Source organism: Trichomycterus rosablanca, chromosome 17 (assembly GCF_030014385.1).
Source record: "Trichomycterus rosablanca isolate fTriRos1 chromosome 17, fTriRos1.hap1, whole genome shotgun sequence".
Classification (NCBI taxonomy): Eukaryota; Metazoa; Chordata; class Actinopteri; order Siluriformes; family Trichomycteridae; genus Trichomycterus; species Trichomycterus rosablanca.
This window is the reverse complement of record NC_086004.1, coordinates 9,208,468-9,228,270: the sequence shown is the minus strand read 5'-3', so window position 1 is coordinate 9,228,270 and position 19,803 is coordinate 9,208,468. Positions and strand designations below refer to the sequence as shown.

At 39.1% G+C, this 19,803-nt stretch overlaps 1 protein-coding gene across 1 annotated transcript; it reads left to right on the top strand.

Moving 5' to 3' along the window:
- The first annotated feature begins 735 nt into the window (after positions 1-735).
- nadsyn1 (NAD synthetase 1) lies at positions 736-17,577 on the top strand. Its single transcript, XM_063013396.1, has 21 exons — positions 736-796; positions 2,091-2,187; positions 2,733-2,849; positions 3,091-3,144; positions 3,308-3,397; positions 3,489-3,540; positions 4,167-4,255; positions 4,883-5,000; positions 6,149-6,280; positions 7,939-8,010; positions 8,109-8,233; positions 9,397-9,445; positions 9,734-9,836; positions 10,700-10,868; positions 11,064-11,199; positions 13,699-13,805; positions 13,885-14,016; positions 14,994-15,063; positions 15,736-15,864; positions 16,021-16,197; positions 17,354-17,577. The coding sequence occupies exons 1-21, from the start codon at positions 736-738 to the stop codon at positions 17,390-17,392; spliced, it is 2,118 nt and encodes a 705-aa protein (XP_062869466.1). The 3' UTR covers positions 17,393-17,577.
- Positions 17,578-19,803: the final 2,226 nt, after the last annotated feature.

Below are 19,803 nucleotides of genomic sequence, written 5' to 3'. Positions count from 1 at the left end.
AGGCCTTTTATATTGTTATAGTTCTATTATTTTAACTCTAGACTGTTATTAAAAGGAATTCTCTTGTTTTCACAAAAAAATTCCACTTCATAATAATAGTACACCATCTGTAGATGTTACTCAGTTAATATCAAGCAATTCTGATGTATCATTTTTAAATAAAGGCCGCAAGTACGACGGTACGACAACAAAACACGGCAGAGCATGAGGAGTAGTGATGGGAATTTCGGCTCGTTCTTTGATTCACACACCGCTAGTAAATAGTCTTTAGATTTACTTCATCTATTACGTTAATTAGTCTGTCGATTTACTTCTGTAATTACGGTAAATAGTCTGTAGCTTTACTTCTGTAATTACGGTAAATAGTCTGTAGCTTTACTTCTGTAATTACGGTAAATAGTCTGTAGATTTACTTCTGTAATTACGGTAAATAGTCTGTAGATTTACTTCTGTAATTACGGTAAATAGTCTGTAGATTTACTTTTATTATTACGGTAAAAGTCTTTTGATTTATTTATATCTTACGGCAAATAGTTTAAAATGTCACTATTGTTTGTTACGGTAGATTGTGTGTAGATTTCGCCAATTATTTAGCATGAACTAAAGTAATTTTACACTCCAGGGTGAGATTTACTGTAATTCTGCAAACCGGAAGTCTATATGCAGAAATTGCTGCATGTAACGTGAGTTCTGCACGGTGTGAGTTTAGTTGAATGAACTTGAATATTCGACAGGATGGGTCGGAAAGTCACAGTAGCGACTTGTTCTCTTAATCAGTGGGCTTTAGATTTCGACGGTAATTTGCAAAGAATACTGAAAAGTAAGCTCTGCATTTTGAGTTAGTAAAACGTTCACTTGTTCTTGTAAATAACATGTATGGCATCGCAGTCTTTACATTTTATTATTACTGCAACTAATCTTTATTGTGACTGAACATATTTCTGTCACTGAACACCAAGCTTAAAGCTTAAGCTTAAACAGTTTTATCTTTTGACTTTGTGGAATGACCTGATTTCTTGCTATTGATTTCAATTGAATATAGCTGGTGTCTTATTTGTGCCCATATAATGAGGACTTTACCTGCACCATTTATACTAAAACACAATTATTACAATAGGAAAGCACTGAGATTTCCAAGTAAGTCATAGATGTGGCAACTACATCTGTGCAACTTTAGATTCCATGAGGATATGAACCAAAAATATCAATAACTATCAAGTACATGGAACAGTGGTCTATTTGCCAAGGTTGGGATCAAATGTAATCCAAGAACTCTCAGAAAAGTGGTCTGACATGTTTGTTTGTTTGTTTGTTTGTTTATTAGAATTTTAACGTCATGTTTTGCACTGGTTACATTCATGACAGGAACTGTAGTTACTCATTACACAAGGTTCATCAGCTCACAAGGTTACATCGAACACAGACATGGCCAATTTAGTATCTCCAATTCACCCCTCTTGCATGTCTTTGGATTGTATGAGGAAACCGGAGCACCCGGAGTAAACCCACGCAGACATGGGGAGAACATGCAAACTCCACACAGAAAGGACCCGGACCGCCACACCTGGGGATCGAACCCAGGACCTTCTTGCTGTAAGGCGACAGTGCTACCCGCTTAGCCACCGTGCCTGGTCTGCCATGTAGTAGAAGATGCCAAAACACAGGTGTTACTGTTTACAGAGGCTAAACATTATAATAAAAAAATAGCACCCAAACTTCCCTGAAGGAAGTTTGTTGCTGATTATGTTAAATGAAATAGCAATTATATGGTCACAATTACCAGAAGTATGTTTGAAGATAAAGGGTTAAGTCCTTTAAACCCAGCAGCACTGTACCTGTGGTCAAGCTTAGTGGTGGTAGTATTGTGTTCTGGAGCTGTTTTGTTGTGTCAAATCTTGAATCTAACTGTCAAGACATACATTGATTCTGTTTTAGGACGGCTTTGGTTTGGTGTAACTTGATCATTTCTGCCAGACAGAGTGGGCAAAAATGTAATCAGCATTAGCAACTAAAATTTCATTACTAAATGTAATTAGCATGCAGGATGCCTGTTAATGGCTGTCAGAAGCATCTGATCTAGGTGAAAATAGCTCAAGTCAATATTAACAAACATTGTTTTTATACAGGTATAGAAATAGCCAAATCTAAAGGAGCCAAGTACAGACTGGGACCAGAACTGGAAATCTGGTAAGTGTTTTTTAATATAAAGCTATACATTATATAACTTCATTATAATAATTAGGCACAACAACTAGCACCTAGCACCCAAGTGGTGGAATGAACTTCCTCTGTCTGTCCGAACATCTGAGTCTCTTGCTGTCTAAAAAAACGATTAAAAACCCACCTTTTTACTAAGCTGACTTGTACTTATTTACTAACATTTTTTTTTCCATTTCCAAAAAAACCCCAACACTTTGGTTCTAACAGGTTTCAGCAGATTTGTGTTATTCGAATGTTGTTTACTAAAACTTGAGAAATGAAATGTTTACTATGGAAGCACTTCTGTAAGTCGCTCTGGATAAGAGCATCTGCTAAATGCAGAAAATGTAAATGTAAACTACATCATGTTGCTATACACAGTTCCACTATGTGCAACGCTTTGCTATTGGACAAGTCAGAAACCCAATATTAGGTCTCTTACAAATAAACACTGTGCATGTATACGTATATGTGTATAATCAGCAGTGACAATCAAAGACCCTGCTTATTATAACCAACCTTTCCATTTACAGTGGGTATGGATGTGCAGATCACTTCTACGAATCGGACACACTTCTGCACTGCTTCCAAGTGCTCAAGCAGCTGCTGGAGGCACCAGAGACCCAGGACATTATCTGCGATGTCGGCATGTGAGTGTTAAAATGATGGGACGTGGACGGGGATGGGATAGACGAAGCCCTGTCATGGATTCAGTGTATTCCTGCCCTGTGCCCAGTGTTTCCTGGTGGATCCACTGTGCACAGCCGCGACCATGATGGTTTAGGAATGGTTTATGTCTTGACATTTTTAAACTGGCAACAAAAACCAGCAGATATGACCAACACTGCATGTGTTTTGAGACTCATTAGGTATTTTCTCTTCTTTTCACAGGCCCGTTATGCATCACAATGTTCGCTATAACTGCAGAGTCCTGTTCCTGAACAAGTCAGTCTTTGGTATCGTCACTAAATAAGTATAATCAGTTACTGTATTTCCTTTTAAGTGACAGATATTTCTGATCATCGGTGACATGACCGTTAGCTAATCCTGGTAAGATTTTACAAATAAAGCTTATTGTGGATTTTGCTTTTTTTTCTCCCCATGATAGAAAGATATTACTGATCAGACCCAAAATGCTTTTGGCCAATTATGGCAACAACAGGGAATTTCGTTGGTTTTCTCCTTGGAGTCAACCCAGGTACAAACAGTGCAAATAACAGAGTGCATTTAATATCAGTCATGCATAATTAACCAGCGTGAATAATAGGAGTATGCTATATTTTTTACAGACACACTGAGGAGTACTTTTTGCCCAGAATGATTCAGGATGTGACTGGACAGGTAAAGGACAACACTGGAAAAGTCTTTTATTCACACCTTGGTGCCAAAAACACACACAAAAACCCTTGGAGTACTGACATGCCAGAATCATGACTTTTCTGCTTTTATGCAGGGTTAACAGACAACCAATGGGTTTCTGTAATCAGTGGTTGTTTACCCTATAGTTTATCCTCTTTAATAAAGTAAAGAATATAAATCCATTACAATCTTAATAATATTTAATAAAATGGAAGCGTCTTTATTTGGTTAAGTAAAAAAAGGATTTTCTTCTGGTATGTTTGTATAGTTTGTTACTATAGAGGAAGATTAATAGTTGTTTTAGGAGACTTGGTGGCTCCACAATGCTACTGTCTTTTTTGCCTCTCTTACCACCCTCCTCGCTGTACATAAAGACAAAATACAGTTGTGTAGTCTCTTAGATATTTTAAATATAAATAGATATTTGGAAAATGTTTAGTAATTATTATGTGATTTTGCAAAATAAATCAAAAATGACTAATTTACATCGAAGCTCTTTTGAAATCTTTACTAAATATGGCAAAATTTCTGGAGCTGACTGTACATAAGAAATAATATATATTTTATAAAAGTTTGAGCACCTGTTTTGAAATGTACATTTTTTTCAGGTGACAGTACCGTTTGGGGATGCAGTTCTCTCAACTGTGGACACATGTATAGGAAGTGAGATCTGTGCTGAGCTGTGGAACCCCAGGAGGTACGGCACCAAACGTCCAAACTGTACATACAGCTGTTATTCTGTTATTAAAAACATCTAGACAAAGAGTAGTTCTTAGTGAGCAAGCATGTGTCAAGGCTTAGCCACTTGCCACAAATCTGAGGTCGTGGGTAGGGTTTTGACTTGGGTGCCCAACTACAGATAGTGTTTTGGACTATTAACGGAGTGAATGCGTAATGTCTACCGTAAATTCAGACATAGGGACTTACACTGTTAAACTTGTTATTAAGTGCCGTCAAGTCAATTCCAATTCTTGACGATCAGAACATTGTTGTTAATTACTCCACCTATTGTATCCATTACCCTGTGATGGATTGATGACCTGTCCAGGGTGTTTCCTACCTTTCGCCCAATGAATCAGAGCCAGAGTGACCCTGAATATGATGAAGCGGTGCTAAAAAAAAGACAATGAATGAATGTATTCATCCATCTTGCTGCTGACCATCATCTTCCACTCTTACCATCAAACAAGGACACGATTCCATTTACATTGTGCCCAGATGTTTTTTGCAAATGCGTATGTGCAGAATGTAGGTCAACATTCTAAACAAACTGTACTTTTCTTCTTAAACTGCATCCTGTGCTTTTGTGGTGATTGTTTTTCAGCCCTCATGTTGACATGGGTTTGGACGGTGTCGAGATTTTTACAAATTCCTCTGCCAGCTACCACGAGCTACGCAAGGCTGACCACAGGGTCAACTTAGTGAAGTCAGCCACCACAAAGGTCAGTTACATACACATTTTTCTCACAGTACTGAGACGCATTTGTGCGCCCAGTTATAACCAGAAGCTGTTTTGCTGTCCACCACTAGCTGGCTCTGCTAGAACGAGAAATCATTTCGTTTGTAAGGTTTTGGCCGCACCACAACATGTCACCCATTGGGTAGAAAGATTGCATTTCACATCGCTGATTAGCATGAAAAGTGCAAATAAATAATAATAATTATAAATGTTTTAAAAACTCTTTATTATATAAAACATCCACATCATATCTACCTAAAACCGCACTTCAACTTGCCAGAGTGAATGCTGTGAGCGCAGGCTAGCATATTAAATCTTTTGTGCCACCTGATCTCCCCAGTTTTTATCTTTATTACCACTTTATAGCCTACAGCTGGCTGGGTGTCTGAACGGATATAATTGGCTAGTGTTTGGTGGAGGCGGGGATGGCCGAAACAGCCAAGACATTGGGTGGAGCACTTGGCAGTGCACTGTCAGTGCTGGTCCCAAGCCCGGATAAAAAAAAGAGGGCTGAATCAGGAAGGGCATCCGAAGTAAAAACTGTGCCAAGGCTTATATGTGCTATATATACACCCCACTCCCTTCTGTAGGAGCCCTGGGGACGGCACGGTTGCTCGGTGGGTAGCACTGTTGCCACACAGGAAGAAGGTCCTGGGCTGAATTCCTAGGTGGAGTGGTTTGGGTCCTTTCTCTGTGGAGTTTGCATGTTCTTCTCATGTCTGTGTGGGTTTCCTCCGGGAACTCCAGTTTTCTTTCCACAGTACAAAGACATTCAAGTGAGATGAATTAGAGATACAAAGTTGTCCATGACTGTGTTTGACATTAAAAACTTGAACTGATGAATCTTGTGTAACCAGTTATTACCTTTATTGTCATTAATGTAGTCAAAGTGTGTAAAACATGACGTTAAAAGGCCTAATAAATAAGTAAGTAAATACTGTAGGAGCCCTGACCCATCATGTCAAAGCCACCCACCATCTAAGCCCTAAAAACGTCTTGAAATTACCTGTATTAGCTTTACACCCACTGACATGTCAGTTTCCTGTGTGATGTAGTAAAATGTTGCATTTTGATCACATTTTAGCCATTGATAGCAAACAGTTTGTTTTTGAACCTGTATGTGTGTTACAGAGTGGAGGGATCTATCTGTTTGCTAATCAGAAAGGTTGTGACGGAGATCGACTGTACTATGACGGGTGCTCTATGATCGCCATCAATGGAGACATTGTAGCCCAAGGAGCCCAGTTCTCTCTTGATGACGTGGTAAGAGCTGTATCAAACTCACACTGTATGGCCAAAAGTATGTGGACATATTGCAATGAGCTTGTTGAACATCCCATTCCAAAACTTTGATCTCACATTATTGGAGTTCCTCCCACTTTTTGGCTATAAGAGCTGTATACCAGTTTCTGCTCCTCTGGACGTTCTACAAGCTTTTGGAATGTGTCTGTAGACGATGCTAAATAATAAATTGTCAACAAATTAAATCCACATAGGGTAGAATTTTGGCTCTAGTGGTTAAAAGCTGAATTACAGCAGCAGATCATGTTTTTCCTGCAACCATCAAATCATGAGCAGCTAAATTCTTGCCTTGTTTTTATTTGTGAGGACACTGGGGCGTGTATACACCGTATTAACAAAAGAAAAGCAAGCATGCCAGCCAGACTTTTTTCAGCTTCTGTTTTCTTGGTTGAATAACATTTGATTGCTTTGATTTTGGATTCCCTGGGTTATTCTACCTACTTTGCAGTGATAAAAACTGTTAAATATTGACCAGTGTACCTTTTAATATATTCAGATCCTTAAATATTCAATTATTCGCTTGTAGTCGTAATTTGCACATAGCTGTGAAGTCTGAAGGTCATGGGGGTCTCATTTCTAAATATGGCATTCTAAAGGGGGCTCATTAGTTTGCTTTACCTACTTTGGATGCTCTTCTTTTAAAGCCTGCAACAATGCAGACTGAGAAGTGGTGTTCAACTGAAGCACTGATCATAGAGGATGGAGTTTATAGACAGACGAAAGCAGAAAGATGGACATGACAGTATAAAACTTAAAAGTGCACTTGAGTCTTTCTACTTTTGCAAATAAGGAACATTTACTGTAACATCTTAACTGGCCATAACCAAAGTGGGCAGGTGCAGGTTGACAAAATGTAGTTCTCTTTGATCTACGTACACTTCAAAGCATTTTTTGCCTCTCATCAAACGTCACTTGCTGCACTTAGGGGTGATGCTTAAAAGCAGTTCTAGGACTGTGCTCTGGATGAGCCTCTTTTCCTGATTCCCTTCTTTTGCAAGCACTTTGCTTGAATTGGTCTTGATTAAGGTGCTCAGGTGGCGCAGAGATCACCACGCTAGCCCACCACTGAAAAGATCTGTGTTCGAATCTTAGCAGTGCTATACATAAGGTTTTTTGTTTAAAACCCTGGGGCAAGGGTCGCAAGCCAAAAAAATAATACAATTTAGAAAAATAATAATAATTAAATAAACAAATTTTACCAAGCACGTAACACAAAATGAACTTGTACATGAACGCCCCTTGTGAAGGCTTTACATAACATCTTCTAAACCACAGTGGGACCAGATTGCCACCAATTTGATTAATTAAGTATATTTTCTTTTGTGTTTTGTTTTGATACATTGTTTATGTTGACTGGCTCAAGGTAAAAATCATAACAACAGATTGTGGGTGGGTCACTTAAAAAAAAAGTTTGAAAAACGCTGCTATGCATGATTGGATTTGTCTAAGGGGGGCGCCTGGCTAAAACCCCGTGATGTTTTGGCACCCCATCCAGGGTATTCCTGTCTTGCCCCCAGTGTGGTCGATGTTGAGTCATAACAGGTAGTAATTGTAGTGTAAAATTTTATGTGAAAATATTCATGAAGACATTTCTTAATAACTTGTTATTCACTTTACAGGAGGTCCTTACAGCCACTCTTGATCTAGAGGATGTGCGCAGCTACCGAGGAGAAAGATGTCACCCGCACATGGTGAGATGACCTCCCACTTCACACAGTTTTGTCAAATGTTTAAGTCCCAGAACTCATCCCTGCTTTTTCTCTTTGTCCGACTGTTGGTCGTTCTGCAGGAGTATGAACACAAACCTTATCAGAGAATTAAGGTCGATTTCTCATTGTCGGACTGCAACAACGTCTTCTTACCCACACATCAGCCGGTCGACTGGGTCTTTCACACTCCCGAGGAGGAGATTAGGTAATTTACATCATATGTGTTAAGATACAAGTGCTCAGTCAAAAAAGGCAAAAATGGCAACTTCTAGAGTTCAAGACTGAGATGGTAAACTAGGGCTGCAACTAACGATTATGCAAAACAACACACACTTAACATGGCACCTGCTGATAACAGGCAGGATTCTTAAGCCAAGAACATTTTATACAAAGTACAAACATAATACATTGTCATTAGTTGTACTATATTCTACCCACGTTTCCAGAAATGTTGGGACATTTTACTATTTATTAGTTCACTTGAACCCTTATTAGACTGACAAAATGACTTGTAATATCTTGGCTGACCAAATTGATTGTGCTTTGGAAATATAAACACACTTTGAATTCAATGCCTGCAACACATAAAGTTGCGACAGAGGCAAAATTAGAGTAAAAAGTTCATAGAATATTCTAGTCCACAATAATTCCACAATAAGCAGGTAAATAGGTATCAGGTAAGGGTATCATGATTGGGTATACCGAAGGCTCAGACTTAAGCCAACTTTGTTTGCAATCAGTCAAAAGGGAACATTTATCAATGCATGACTGCAAATAACATATAAATAAATAAACATCTTTCAACATCTGGAGTACTTATTATTATTAAAGTAATAGCCAACTTGTCAAGGTATGGGGGTGCACCAGTAGCCATGGCATAGGTAAACTGCATATATGTGAATTTATCATTGATATGAAGGTGTATATTGGGATTTTAGGTCCATGATTATTTCAGCAAGACAATACCAGCCCTCATTCTGAACATGCTGCAACAAACTGGCCTCATAGACACTGAGTGCTTGTGCTTGACTTACCTGTCTGCCCCTGTGGCATGTCCGGTTCAAACTGGAAACACTGAGCATGGCATTCTCCAATTTGTATCCCAGACAATGCCTGGATCATGTCTTTGTAGACGCTCGGCTGGCAGATAGCACTGCTGAGATTTAAATGTGGATCTCTGTTGTGATGGACTAGCGTAATAGTCCACTGCACCACCAGTGCTGATAGTATATTGTATTTAGTATAGAATTGTCATAAGAATTATAGAATATTTTTTTTATTAAGTTGCTAATTATATCTATAATCATTGCATTACTAGGTGTAATGTGTTATGTCTGTCAATTTATAGTACCTGTATTTTTTCCATAGTCTTGGTCCAGCCTGCTGGTTGTGGGACTATTTAACTCGGAGTGGTCAGGTAAGAGTTTTGTTTTACAGCAGAAGAAACCTGTATTTAACCACTGTTAAGTTTACACATACTATGCTTTGACTGCAATTAAAAATCATATTTATATGTGTGAATAAACAAAGACAAAGCAAATAAGTAGAGCAAAGTATTATCCCTCACAATTTAATTCCATTAGTACGTTAATACATACAGTGGTTTAATACTTGTTTCCCACTCTGTATGTTGGTGTTTGTGTGTCTGTGTCTCGTTTTGATGAATAAGCCTCAGCTGGATGCTTCATGAAGTCTGTGGTTTCAGGCTGGTTTCCTGCTTCCTCTCAGTGGGGGGGTAGACAGCGCCTCATCTGCCTGCATCGTCTACTCCATGTGCACACTGGTGTGCCAGGCGATAAAAGATGGCAGTAAGTACTACACATGGTAGCATTTACAAACCCACAGTTGCAGAGGTCTGTGACTGAATAAGTGCAACAAGTAATAAAACTTTTCATGTGATGGATTAAAAAATGATAAATGATTACACAAATTAATGTACAGTAGTATTCACTATCATATGTAGAGTATTTGCTAGATTGTCTATTGTCACTCAGTGTGCTGTTTTACTCTGGAATTGGTCTTAAAAACACACTGGTTCATGTTTTCCTCCAAATTTACTCTAGGCCACCCAAGAAGGATGGCTCCCTGTTAAGTTTGATTCCTTCCTTATGTAGGGAGTTTTTTTGTTGCCAATCTTGCCCTCGGCTTGCTCAATAAGGGTTTTTCGTCCTAGAATCTATGAAGTTGCTTTAAGACAATGTCAATTTCAGAAGCACTATACGAATACATTTGCATATGTAATTGTTCTACTCTTGCAAATAAGGTAAAAAATGTAGACAATTCTTTAAAAAAGCTGTGGTGGACTCAGCAGTGCTACTGGCCTGGTTGGGCACCACACAGACACAGTTGATTGTGTTTTAGAGAGGAAAAGCTGGATAGGTGTACTTCTTATTGCCACTGTAACAGTGACTCCTGCTGCCTAGTTGAGACACCATCATGAGTGGTGAATGAGCACTCGGTGCATACCCTATATCTCTGTACATGGCACAGCTGTCTGTGACCATCCACTGCTGGCTGGTGTAAAGAAGCATTCAGTAACTTTACCCGTCTAACCTTCTTTCAGATAACGGTGCACCTTGCCTAGTGTTTTGTTTTTTTAATGACATGTTTTACAAAAACACATTTTTTTTAAATCTCACTTCTCCTAATCTCACTCCTGCATCTTTTCCAGATGTTCAAGTGTTGAAGGATGTTCAACGGGTGGTGAGTGACCCATCATACAGGCCTGAAGACCCACGGGAGCTCTGTGGACGCCTCTTTACCACCTGCTATATGGCCAGTGAAAACTCCTCTGAGGGTACCCGTGACCGAGCTAAAGACCTGGCAGCCCAGATCGGCAGGTCAGACAGAACACTTAAAGGACTTTGCTAAAAGGATTTGCTTTAGAGCAATACTGCTCTAAAAGTCATTTTATATTATATTTAAAGGTTAAGAAATTCTAAAAGGACACCACATATATAATTGGTTAGACTCGTGAAATAATTGAATGATCGTTTCCTAACGTTTTACTTTTACTTATTTCTGTCTCCTGATAGTAATCATCTTAACATCAACATTGACATGGCAGTGAAAGGCATTCTGGGAATTTTCTCTGTGGTGATGGGAAAGTGGCCCAAGTTTCGTGCAAATGGAGGGTGCAACAGGGAAAACCTGGCTCTGCAGAATGTGCAGGTTGGTATCTGCTTTTCTCCCAGAAACTGTAAACATCATAGGTAGAATACATGAATGTAATGATCCACTCAGATTATGATTCGATTTGAATTTCTATACTTGGCTATGATTTTATTAAAAGAAAGAAACAAAGAAAAACTAAATTAAAACAAAGAAAAATAATCCTGAAGTCTAAATGCAACTCTATATGTATGTACGGTGCTCGGGTGGTGCAGTGGTCTAATGTGCTAGCACGTTGAGATTCAGATCCGAGTTTGAATCTCAACGTCCAACAAGCACAACTGGCCTTGCTTAAGGGTGGGAAGGTTGACTGAGTTTCTGCTCTCTGCTGCTGCTATATGCTTTCTCCATCACTGACTGAGGAGCCAGCTAAGCAATTGGTGTGAGGCCTCACCCATGGTGGGAAAAAGTAGCAGCAGGCTACTAATGTGCATGTGCACAAGGAGGCACATGACAGGGCAATGGTAGCTGAGCGTTAAGGTACTGGACTAATAATCATAAGGTTGCAAGTTCAAGCCACACCATAGCCAAGTTGTCACTGTCGGGCCCCTGAGCAAGGTCCTTTATCCACAATTGCTCGAATTGCTTGAACTGTATTCAGTGATAAGTGTAAAAGCATCTGTTAAATGCCACAAATGTAAATGTAAATGACAGTTGATGAACAGGATGGTGCAGGCGGCATTGAGTTGCAAAACGTAAATGCAGTCTTATGCAGTCTAAATTAAACATTCATTAAGGTTTTCCTAAGAGCGAGTGACTAACGCTTGTTAACTTCCTCTCATGGCTCTCATGAGAATGTGTACAGAATCACATATTTGAGACTTATTCTTAATCAGAAACCTGTCATACATACTGTCACACTGACATTGGATGAGAAGGCCTGGTTTGTAATTCACATTTCAATTTATCCCAAAGGTATTCAGTGGGTCAGTTTGACATACCACTGAAGGGGGGTTATTCTGGAACAATTAAGCAACGGTTTCCACATGCATGAACATACAGTCGGAATCCAATTTTTTAACCAATCAACCAGCCTGTTCACAACTAAAAAATGGGGATAATATTATATAGATATTATTATTGTTAAAAATAATTTTTTTTCTGCACCGTCTTGAATCACTGAGATATGAATTTATCAAATATTTTAGTGTATGAATTTAAGTTAATTAAAAACTACTTAGACATTAAACTACTTCCCACCATAACGCAAAAACTTTACTAAATTAAACTTTAATTAATTGTTAAGTTAATGTCAAAATCTATATTATTTAACATACATTTAATGTATTATTTTTGGTTTAAAAAAGCCCGCGCAAATTGTGCAGACTATATATTTCTCTTAAGAAGATTTGCTTGCAGTGTAACACAACCTCACCACAATGTTCACGCATACACTCAACCGTTTAACACTCAGATTTGGGTTTCCTGGCTGAGTGTCTTCTATTTTACTGACAAAGCAAACTGTGCAGCTACACACAGTTGAAATAAAAAAATTTACATACAGTGGTAAGATATCTTGGGATTTCTGAGCATGTTATAATACTCAGTGTTGTAGCGTGACTTCTGAATAGGACTAGTTGGACCATGTGTCACCAGGTGTCAATCGTTACCATTGACGATGAATTAGGAATGCATGCCAAATTGGTGTAGCTTGAAATAACAGAATTTTACACTATCAAATTATTATTTTATAAGCTGTATGTATATTTTAAACGCAACAGGAAACATTGTTAAAAAACCACAGTAAACATTTTTTATATTTTAATATTTCTCTACTGAAAAATCCAGAACTGCAATTACATACGATGAACCAAAACATTAGGTCTACCTGCCTGATCTGCTGTCAAAACAGCTCTGACTTATTAGAGCATGGACTCAACAAGACATCTATAGGAGTCCTGTGGTATCTGGTACCAGGACATTACCAGCAGGTCCGTCAACTTCTGTAAGTTGCAAGGTCTTACAGTGCATCCTGTTAGCATGGGCATGACTGGCCTTCAACTACGCAGCCCCACACACAGAAGGTTTTGATGCACTGTTTGTTGTAACTCGTTCATCTCATCACCAGTCAACGAGGTGGCCACCACTTGAACACCTAACAGCTTGTGGTTTAACCCTTCTTGGTTCACTGTCAGTTGGTACTCACCACAGCTGTCTGTAAGCCCCCTTTCCTGTTTTCGAGATACGTTTACCCCGTTGACTGGAAATAACGATTTAAACCTTATCAGCATTACAGCATTAGAGGTCTTTAAACCTGATCATAGCACATGGACTATGTGTAGCTACCATCAGCCCAGAATGTAAAACATCCATGACCATCACTAGACATTGCCTTGCACTTTTTTGTAGGGAGGTCCTAATGTTTGGGCTTAAACAAATGTATGTACACTTTTCTCCTCAGCTGTACACGTTTCAGTGCAGTGTTCGTTATTTCACACTAATTCGTTTAATAATGGTAACCAAATAACAAAAGAAGCTTGCTTTTTTTTTTACTTTCAGGCTCGAGTCAGGATGGTTTTGGCCTACCTTTTTGCTCAGCTCTGTCTGTGGGCTAATGGGAAACCTGGTGGACTTCTGGTACTTGGTTCAGCAAATGTGGATGAAAGGTTTGTACAGTAAAACTCATATCAGCTGCAAAGCATATTTAATGAAAAGCAGATTAATGAAAACTCTCTATTTTCTCAGTTTGACTGGCTATTTTACTAAGTATGACTGCTCCAGTGCTGATATTAACCCTATCGGAGGAGTCAGTAAGATGGACCTGAAGCGCTTCCTGCTTTACTGTGCAGAACACTTTCATCTTACCGCTCTTAAGAGGTGAGTAAACATCTGTCAAAGGTATAGTCATTTCTGTTTTTTTTTCCAGTACTTCCCACCCCCCAAATGCACTTTCAACCACTTCATTCATGATGTTTATGCTGGTAAAGAAGGGCCACAAACTAGCACATGTAACATGTGTGACCTAAAAACAAGAGTCACTTTTGCAGTGGCACTGTAGTAATAACCCTCTTTCCTTCAGACATTTCAGACTACCCAGTTTAGTAATACCAATAAGACCCAGGCTGCTCCGCCACCTGAACATCCAGATGAAGCTCTGTTAATGAGTATTAACATCTGTTGAAAGTCTTTTCAAAATTGGCTATACATGGTAGTAAATTGAGTGTGGCTCCCGGATGCTGCCACCTTTGGTTTAGGGGACTGGTTTAGGGGACTGGTTTAGGGCTGTGTTCCTTGGGACTTAAATGTCACACAATGACGAGTCAGTATTCCTGACTTCTGATCTAAACTTGTTTCATCTACTGAGGAAAATGTGGCTTTCTGTTCCAGCAAGACGGAGCATGGTCCATAAATAAATGCTGATGACTGTGGTGTGGAGAAACTCCAGTGGCCTGCACAAAGCCCTGAAATCATCAACTGAACAAGTTTGGAATTAATTTGATCATTGATTGCTAGCCAGTCCTTACCACTGGCAACATTAGTGCCTGACTTCACACGCTCTTTTGACTGAATGGGCAAATCCCCACCAACAGCCTTCCCAGAAGAGTAAAGCTTGTTGAGAGAGATTGTTTCATAAAAATGACCTTGAGTTTAAATTGATTTTGCCAGCAAACTCATAGTCAGGTGTCTACATACTTTTGGCCAGTATATAATGCTTTCTAATGCTCAGTTTTCAGAGAGGTATTGTTGCGTCAATAATGCTAACTCAGCTCAGTGTACTGGAAGCTGTAGCGTGTTTGTGATATTTTCTCTTGGTCAAATCCTGTCCTGTGTTCTTTGTCCTCTGTGTCCTGCAGCATCATGGCTGCTCCTCCCACTGCAGAACTCGAGCCACTGACTGACGGCCAGGTGTCTCAGACTGACGAGGTACTGATGAGTCACTAAGAAAGAAAAACACAGGAGAATTCAGATAATTATAAGGGTCTAAGAAAAATACTACAGTATATTTGGATAAGTATGGGTTTATATATTTACTGAATGTAGCGCACTCTGAAAATCCTATTTATCAATCAAAAACGGACTCTCGGATATTGTTTGTGTGGTGGACCATTCTCAGCACTGCAATGACATATGAGTTTACCACTGTTGTTGGGATGTCTAAATACCTCAAGTGTCAATGCTGGGAGAACAATAGTTCTCCAACCAAAAATAAAACACCTACAGTGTCCTGTGATCCAAAAGTGTGCACAGATGAAAGACTAGAGGAAGATTAACCCACACTGAACATTTGTACCCTAAGTGTTAAAAGGCGAGTGAGTTTGAACAGAACTTAAAAAATCCCAACAACACTGCTGCACCTGATACACTCGTACCAGAACAGGACACACCACATTGCCGTTAACATGCAAGTGTCATTTCAGTGCTCAGAAGGGTCCAACCCCCCTTCCCTTTTGATCAATAAATCCAGTACAAGGGGGTGACGGTGTTAATGAACTTAAGTACCAGGCAGGTATACCTAATAAATCGCTCACTGAGCGTAGATTGTTATGTTGTAACTTCATCGCTGACACCAATTCATTGTCTCTTTCCGTCTTTCAGGCCGATATGGGAATGACCTACTCAGAGCTGTCTGTGATCGGCAAGCTTAGGAAGCTCTCCAAGTGCGGCCCGTACAGCATGTTCTGCAAGCTCATTCACTCATGGAAGGAGAGCTTCTCCCCTTCACAGGTCAAATCTGCCCCGATTATTGATTCAGACTTCATCATTCCCATTCTTTAAATGAAATTACTGATGGGGTTTTGCAGAGTGATTTGGATTTGTGTCACTACTGATGGTGGTACAACTTTGCTTTACCAGTTTGCTTGTTGGATTCTGTCTAATCAGGTGGCTGTGAAAGTGAAGCACTTCTTCAGGATGTACTCGGTCAACAGGCACAAGATGACCACAGTGACACCGTCTTACCATGCTGAGAGCTACGGTCCGGATGATAACCGGTTTGACCTCCGTCCTTTTCTCTACAACACACGCTGGTCCTGGCAGTTCCGTTGCATCGACCATGAGGTTTTGCATATCAGTATTTTTCTACTTTTACTGTAACTCCAATGCAAACGTTTGGAAAACGCTGATCAAATTTCATGCTTTTGTTAATTTTTTTAAGTAGGAATAATTCAACATTTTACAGGGAACAAACTTATCTGCTGAATTATCGGAAAAATTAAACAGCAAATTTTGGCATGTGCAAAAGTTATGGCACCTTTAATCCTTTTTGGTCAATATGCAAAAGTAAGCAAATATCTACAAATATGCAATATTTAAGCAATATATAAGCTTACTGTAGTTCCCAAAAATCTTAAAACATTGAATAAAACGAGGATTTCAGACCATTTTATATATATTGTTATATGTAAATATTTTATTTAGAACATAATAATTTAGAACAGAATTATTGGCACTCTTGGTAAAGAGTGATAAAAGATTTTGTTATAAGTTTGCTCAGTCCCACAATATATATTCCTTTTTTATTCTATTCCTGCATTTTTTTTTTCCCCCAGTCCTGTAATTTTCAACTACCCAGTTGTATCTTTCCTCTACTGTTGCAGACCCCAACCCTGACCGAGAAGTGCTCGGCCTAACGCACGCACCCTCCAACACTAATCTCAATTCTATTCCCATTCTATGCAAGTGCCTTCAACCAGCTAGCAGAGGCCATAATTGCAGCAGCAATGAGGAATCCCCTGGCCACTTCCTCCCATCCTCAGACATAGCCAATCATGTCACCCAATTTATAGGAAGTCAATTAGGATTTTATTTTTTACTAGGGTATAAATATGGGATGACACAAAGGACACATTCTCTTGGCTAAAAAAAAAAAAAGTTAAAAATAAAAAATACATATTTCAGATAAAAGCTGTGTGAGCGTATTTAGAAGTACTCTTGGAGTCCTTGCTCTATATATTTATTCTCATCAAGCATTAAAGAAGTCTCAGTGTTTATATGTTTGAAAAGGAAGAATCCACAAACACAGGGTTGCCAAATATTGTAACAAACCAATTTGTTATTTGCTTTAAATATTTAAATTCCAACATTGGTTGGATATGTAAAATGATTTCTGCATGTAATTAAGCTCCTTAAACCCAAATACTTTTTCAGTCCTATCTTGTTTACACATCTTAACTAGGAGTGCATATTTTTTTTTATGTATTTGTTTATTTTACAGGTTTCTCTAATGGAGGGTGATTCTACAGACACTATCTAATGGCATTGTCTACTTGGTCATTTTGGCATATACCAATACTTATGGCAAATATCCTGTACAGTGTAGTAGCTTTTATTTCTTTGTGCTGAATTTATCAGTATGTATTACTGTAGTCTGCATGTACTTCATATTTTTAAGATACCAAAAAATTAATAAATAAACAGGAAGTGTCTGGAATTTCTTAATAGTGACCACTTTGTAACTTTTTCTAAATCCACTGTATCAGCCAATCATCCAATCAATATCTTGTAGGACAGGGTATCTATGTACACAATCTTTGTAATGCTTTGCCTTTATTGGTCATTTTATGAGCTACAACTACCATGTGGGTGCACCTTGTTGTATACAATTACTGACTGTAGACCAGCTGTTGCTCTGCACACTTGCTCTTTCACTCTTTACTATACCATCAATCAATGAAAAGGGACCTTCACTCGACCCCCCCAATGACCAGATATTATTTGGGTTGTGGACCATGCTCAGAACTGCAATTACATTAAGGTAATACACATTACAATTCCAACAACACCGCTGCGCCTGATACACTGATACTAGTGTAAAACAATATCTTGTTATTATTACAGTACTGATTAAACATCTTAATGTAGATGATGGGCGAACAGTGGTGCAAAAGATAAAGCAAAACTTTCCACTGATAAAAAAAGAAATATAGCTCTGTACATTTACAATAAGTGCTAAAAGGTCTGTGCTTTAAAAAAAACATGCCAGGAAGCATGAACAGTTTTTAAAAACCATACACAGTGCTGTGTCTACAGTATACTAGTACAACACACACTATCATGCTAGTGTTAGTGCAGTGCTAAGAATGGTCCTTCACTCAATATATCTTGTCACTGAGGGGTTTATGGGGTCCCTTTCCGTTGATGGATGGGGTTAAGGATGGACTTCAGCCAGCTTTACCCACAGTGACTCAATTTTAAGGTCTCAAGATTTTCGCAACTCAGTAAGTGCCTCACTTCCCATCTTGTGGGTTATTTTTCTAAAACAGTACTATGAATATGTGCATATTATACACAATGTTAGATAAGTGATTTTATTAAAAGTGACCCATTAGCACTGTTAAAATGGTTGGTATTTCATGGCTAAATAAACTAAATAAATCGCATAAGCTCATTATGGCATGTTAAAAAAAAAATATATTCCATAAACTGGATTTGTCTGTTTATCAGCTATGTATTTCTGTGTTGTCCATACTGGGACCCCAATTTGCATCTTGGGTGACATTAAGTGGGGTATTGACCCCAGGTTTTAGTTTGTTTATTAGGATTTTAATGTCTTACACATTTTCGTTACATTCATGACAGGTACGGTAGTCACTCATTACGCAAGGTTCATCACTTCTCAAAGTTATATCGAACACAGTCATGGACAATTTAGTGTCTTCAATTCACCTCACTTGCATGCCTTTGGACTGTGGGAGGAAACCGGAGCACCCGGAGGAAACCCACGCAGACACGGGGAAAACATGCAAACTCCACACAGAAAGGACCCGGACCGCCCCACCCCCCCGGGGATCAAACCCAGGACTTTCTTGCTGTGAGGTGACAGTGCTACCCACTTAGCCACCATGCTGCCCTGACCCCAAGTTTTTGAACGTATGCTGTGTGATTTCAAAAAGTGTTTTAATATACACCACACTGCCGTTAAATGGAGGTTTGACGTTGCCTTTATGGCCAGCATATGGATTGCTTTATTTGGGAGTTTTCTTGACTTTACTGTGTGACGTCTATAATAAAATATTACATTACAATTGTCTGATTCTCCACAGTAAACCAGACATCCCAAGTCTCCCGGAAGTTCCGGGAGTCTCCCGCATATACAGAGCGGCTCCCTGATGCCCGCAAGTCAGATAAAATCCCGGAATCTAGAACGAGCGGCCAAGAGCGCGCACGCAGGCGACACAGACACAAGTATTAACTCCGTTATCTGATATACAATCTAGTGCACTGTGTAGGGCACATAAATCAATTGTCTAATATACTGTCTCGTGCACTAAGTAGGGAACATAAATCCGTTATCTGATATACAATTTAGTGCACTATGTAGGGAACATAATTAATCATGTTATACACTTTCTAGTGCACTATGTAAGGAACACAAATCATCATCTAGTTATACTTTCTAGTGCACTATGTAGTGAACATGAATGCGTTATCTAATACACCTCCCTGAAATGAGTTTTTGCAACTTGGGATGTCTGGTAAACCTTTGCAGTAAATACTTCGGCCACTGCATTTTACCTGTAATGTGGACGTTACCTGTGAGGTAAACAACTGTTCACGTTTTTTATCGCGATAATTTGTAATCTAAGGCGCAGCGCCAGCTGTGATATTGGCTCGCGTTAGAAACTGCTCGCGCTAATGACATTCAGTCACGAGACTTCAACGAGC

What these genes read in the sequence shown, in the direction of transcription:
- nadsyn1 (XM_063013396.1), top strand. Translation starts at nt 736, where the DNA reads ATGGGTCGGAAAGTCACAGTAGCGACTTGTTCTCTTAATCAGTGGGCT. An exon ending in TTCAGGATGTGACTGGACAG is followed by an intron (nt 3,541 to 4,166) that starts GTAAAGGACAAC and finishes CATTTTTTTCAG; the next exon opens with GTGACAGTACCGTTTGGGGA. An exon ending in TGAAGTCAGCCACCACAAAG is followed by an intron (nt 5,001 to 6,148) that starts GTCAGTTACATA and finishes TGTGTGTTACAG; the next exon opens with AGTGGAGGGATCTATCTGTT.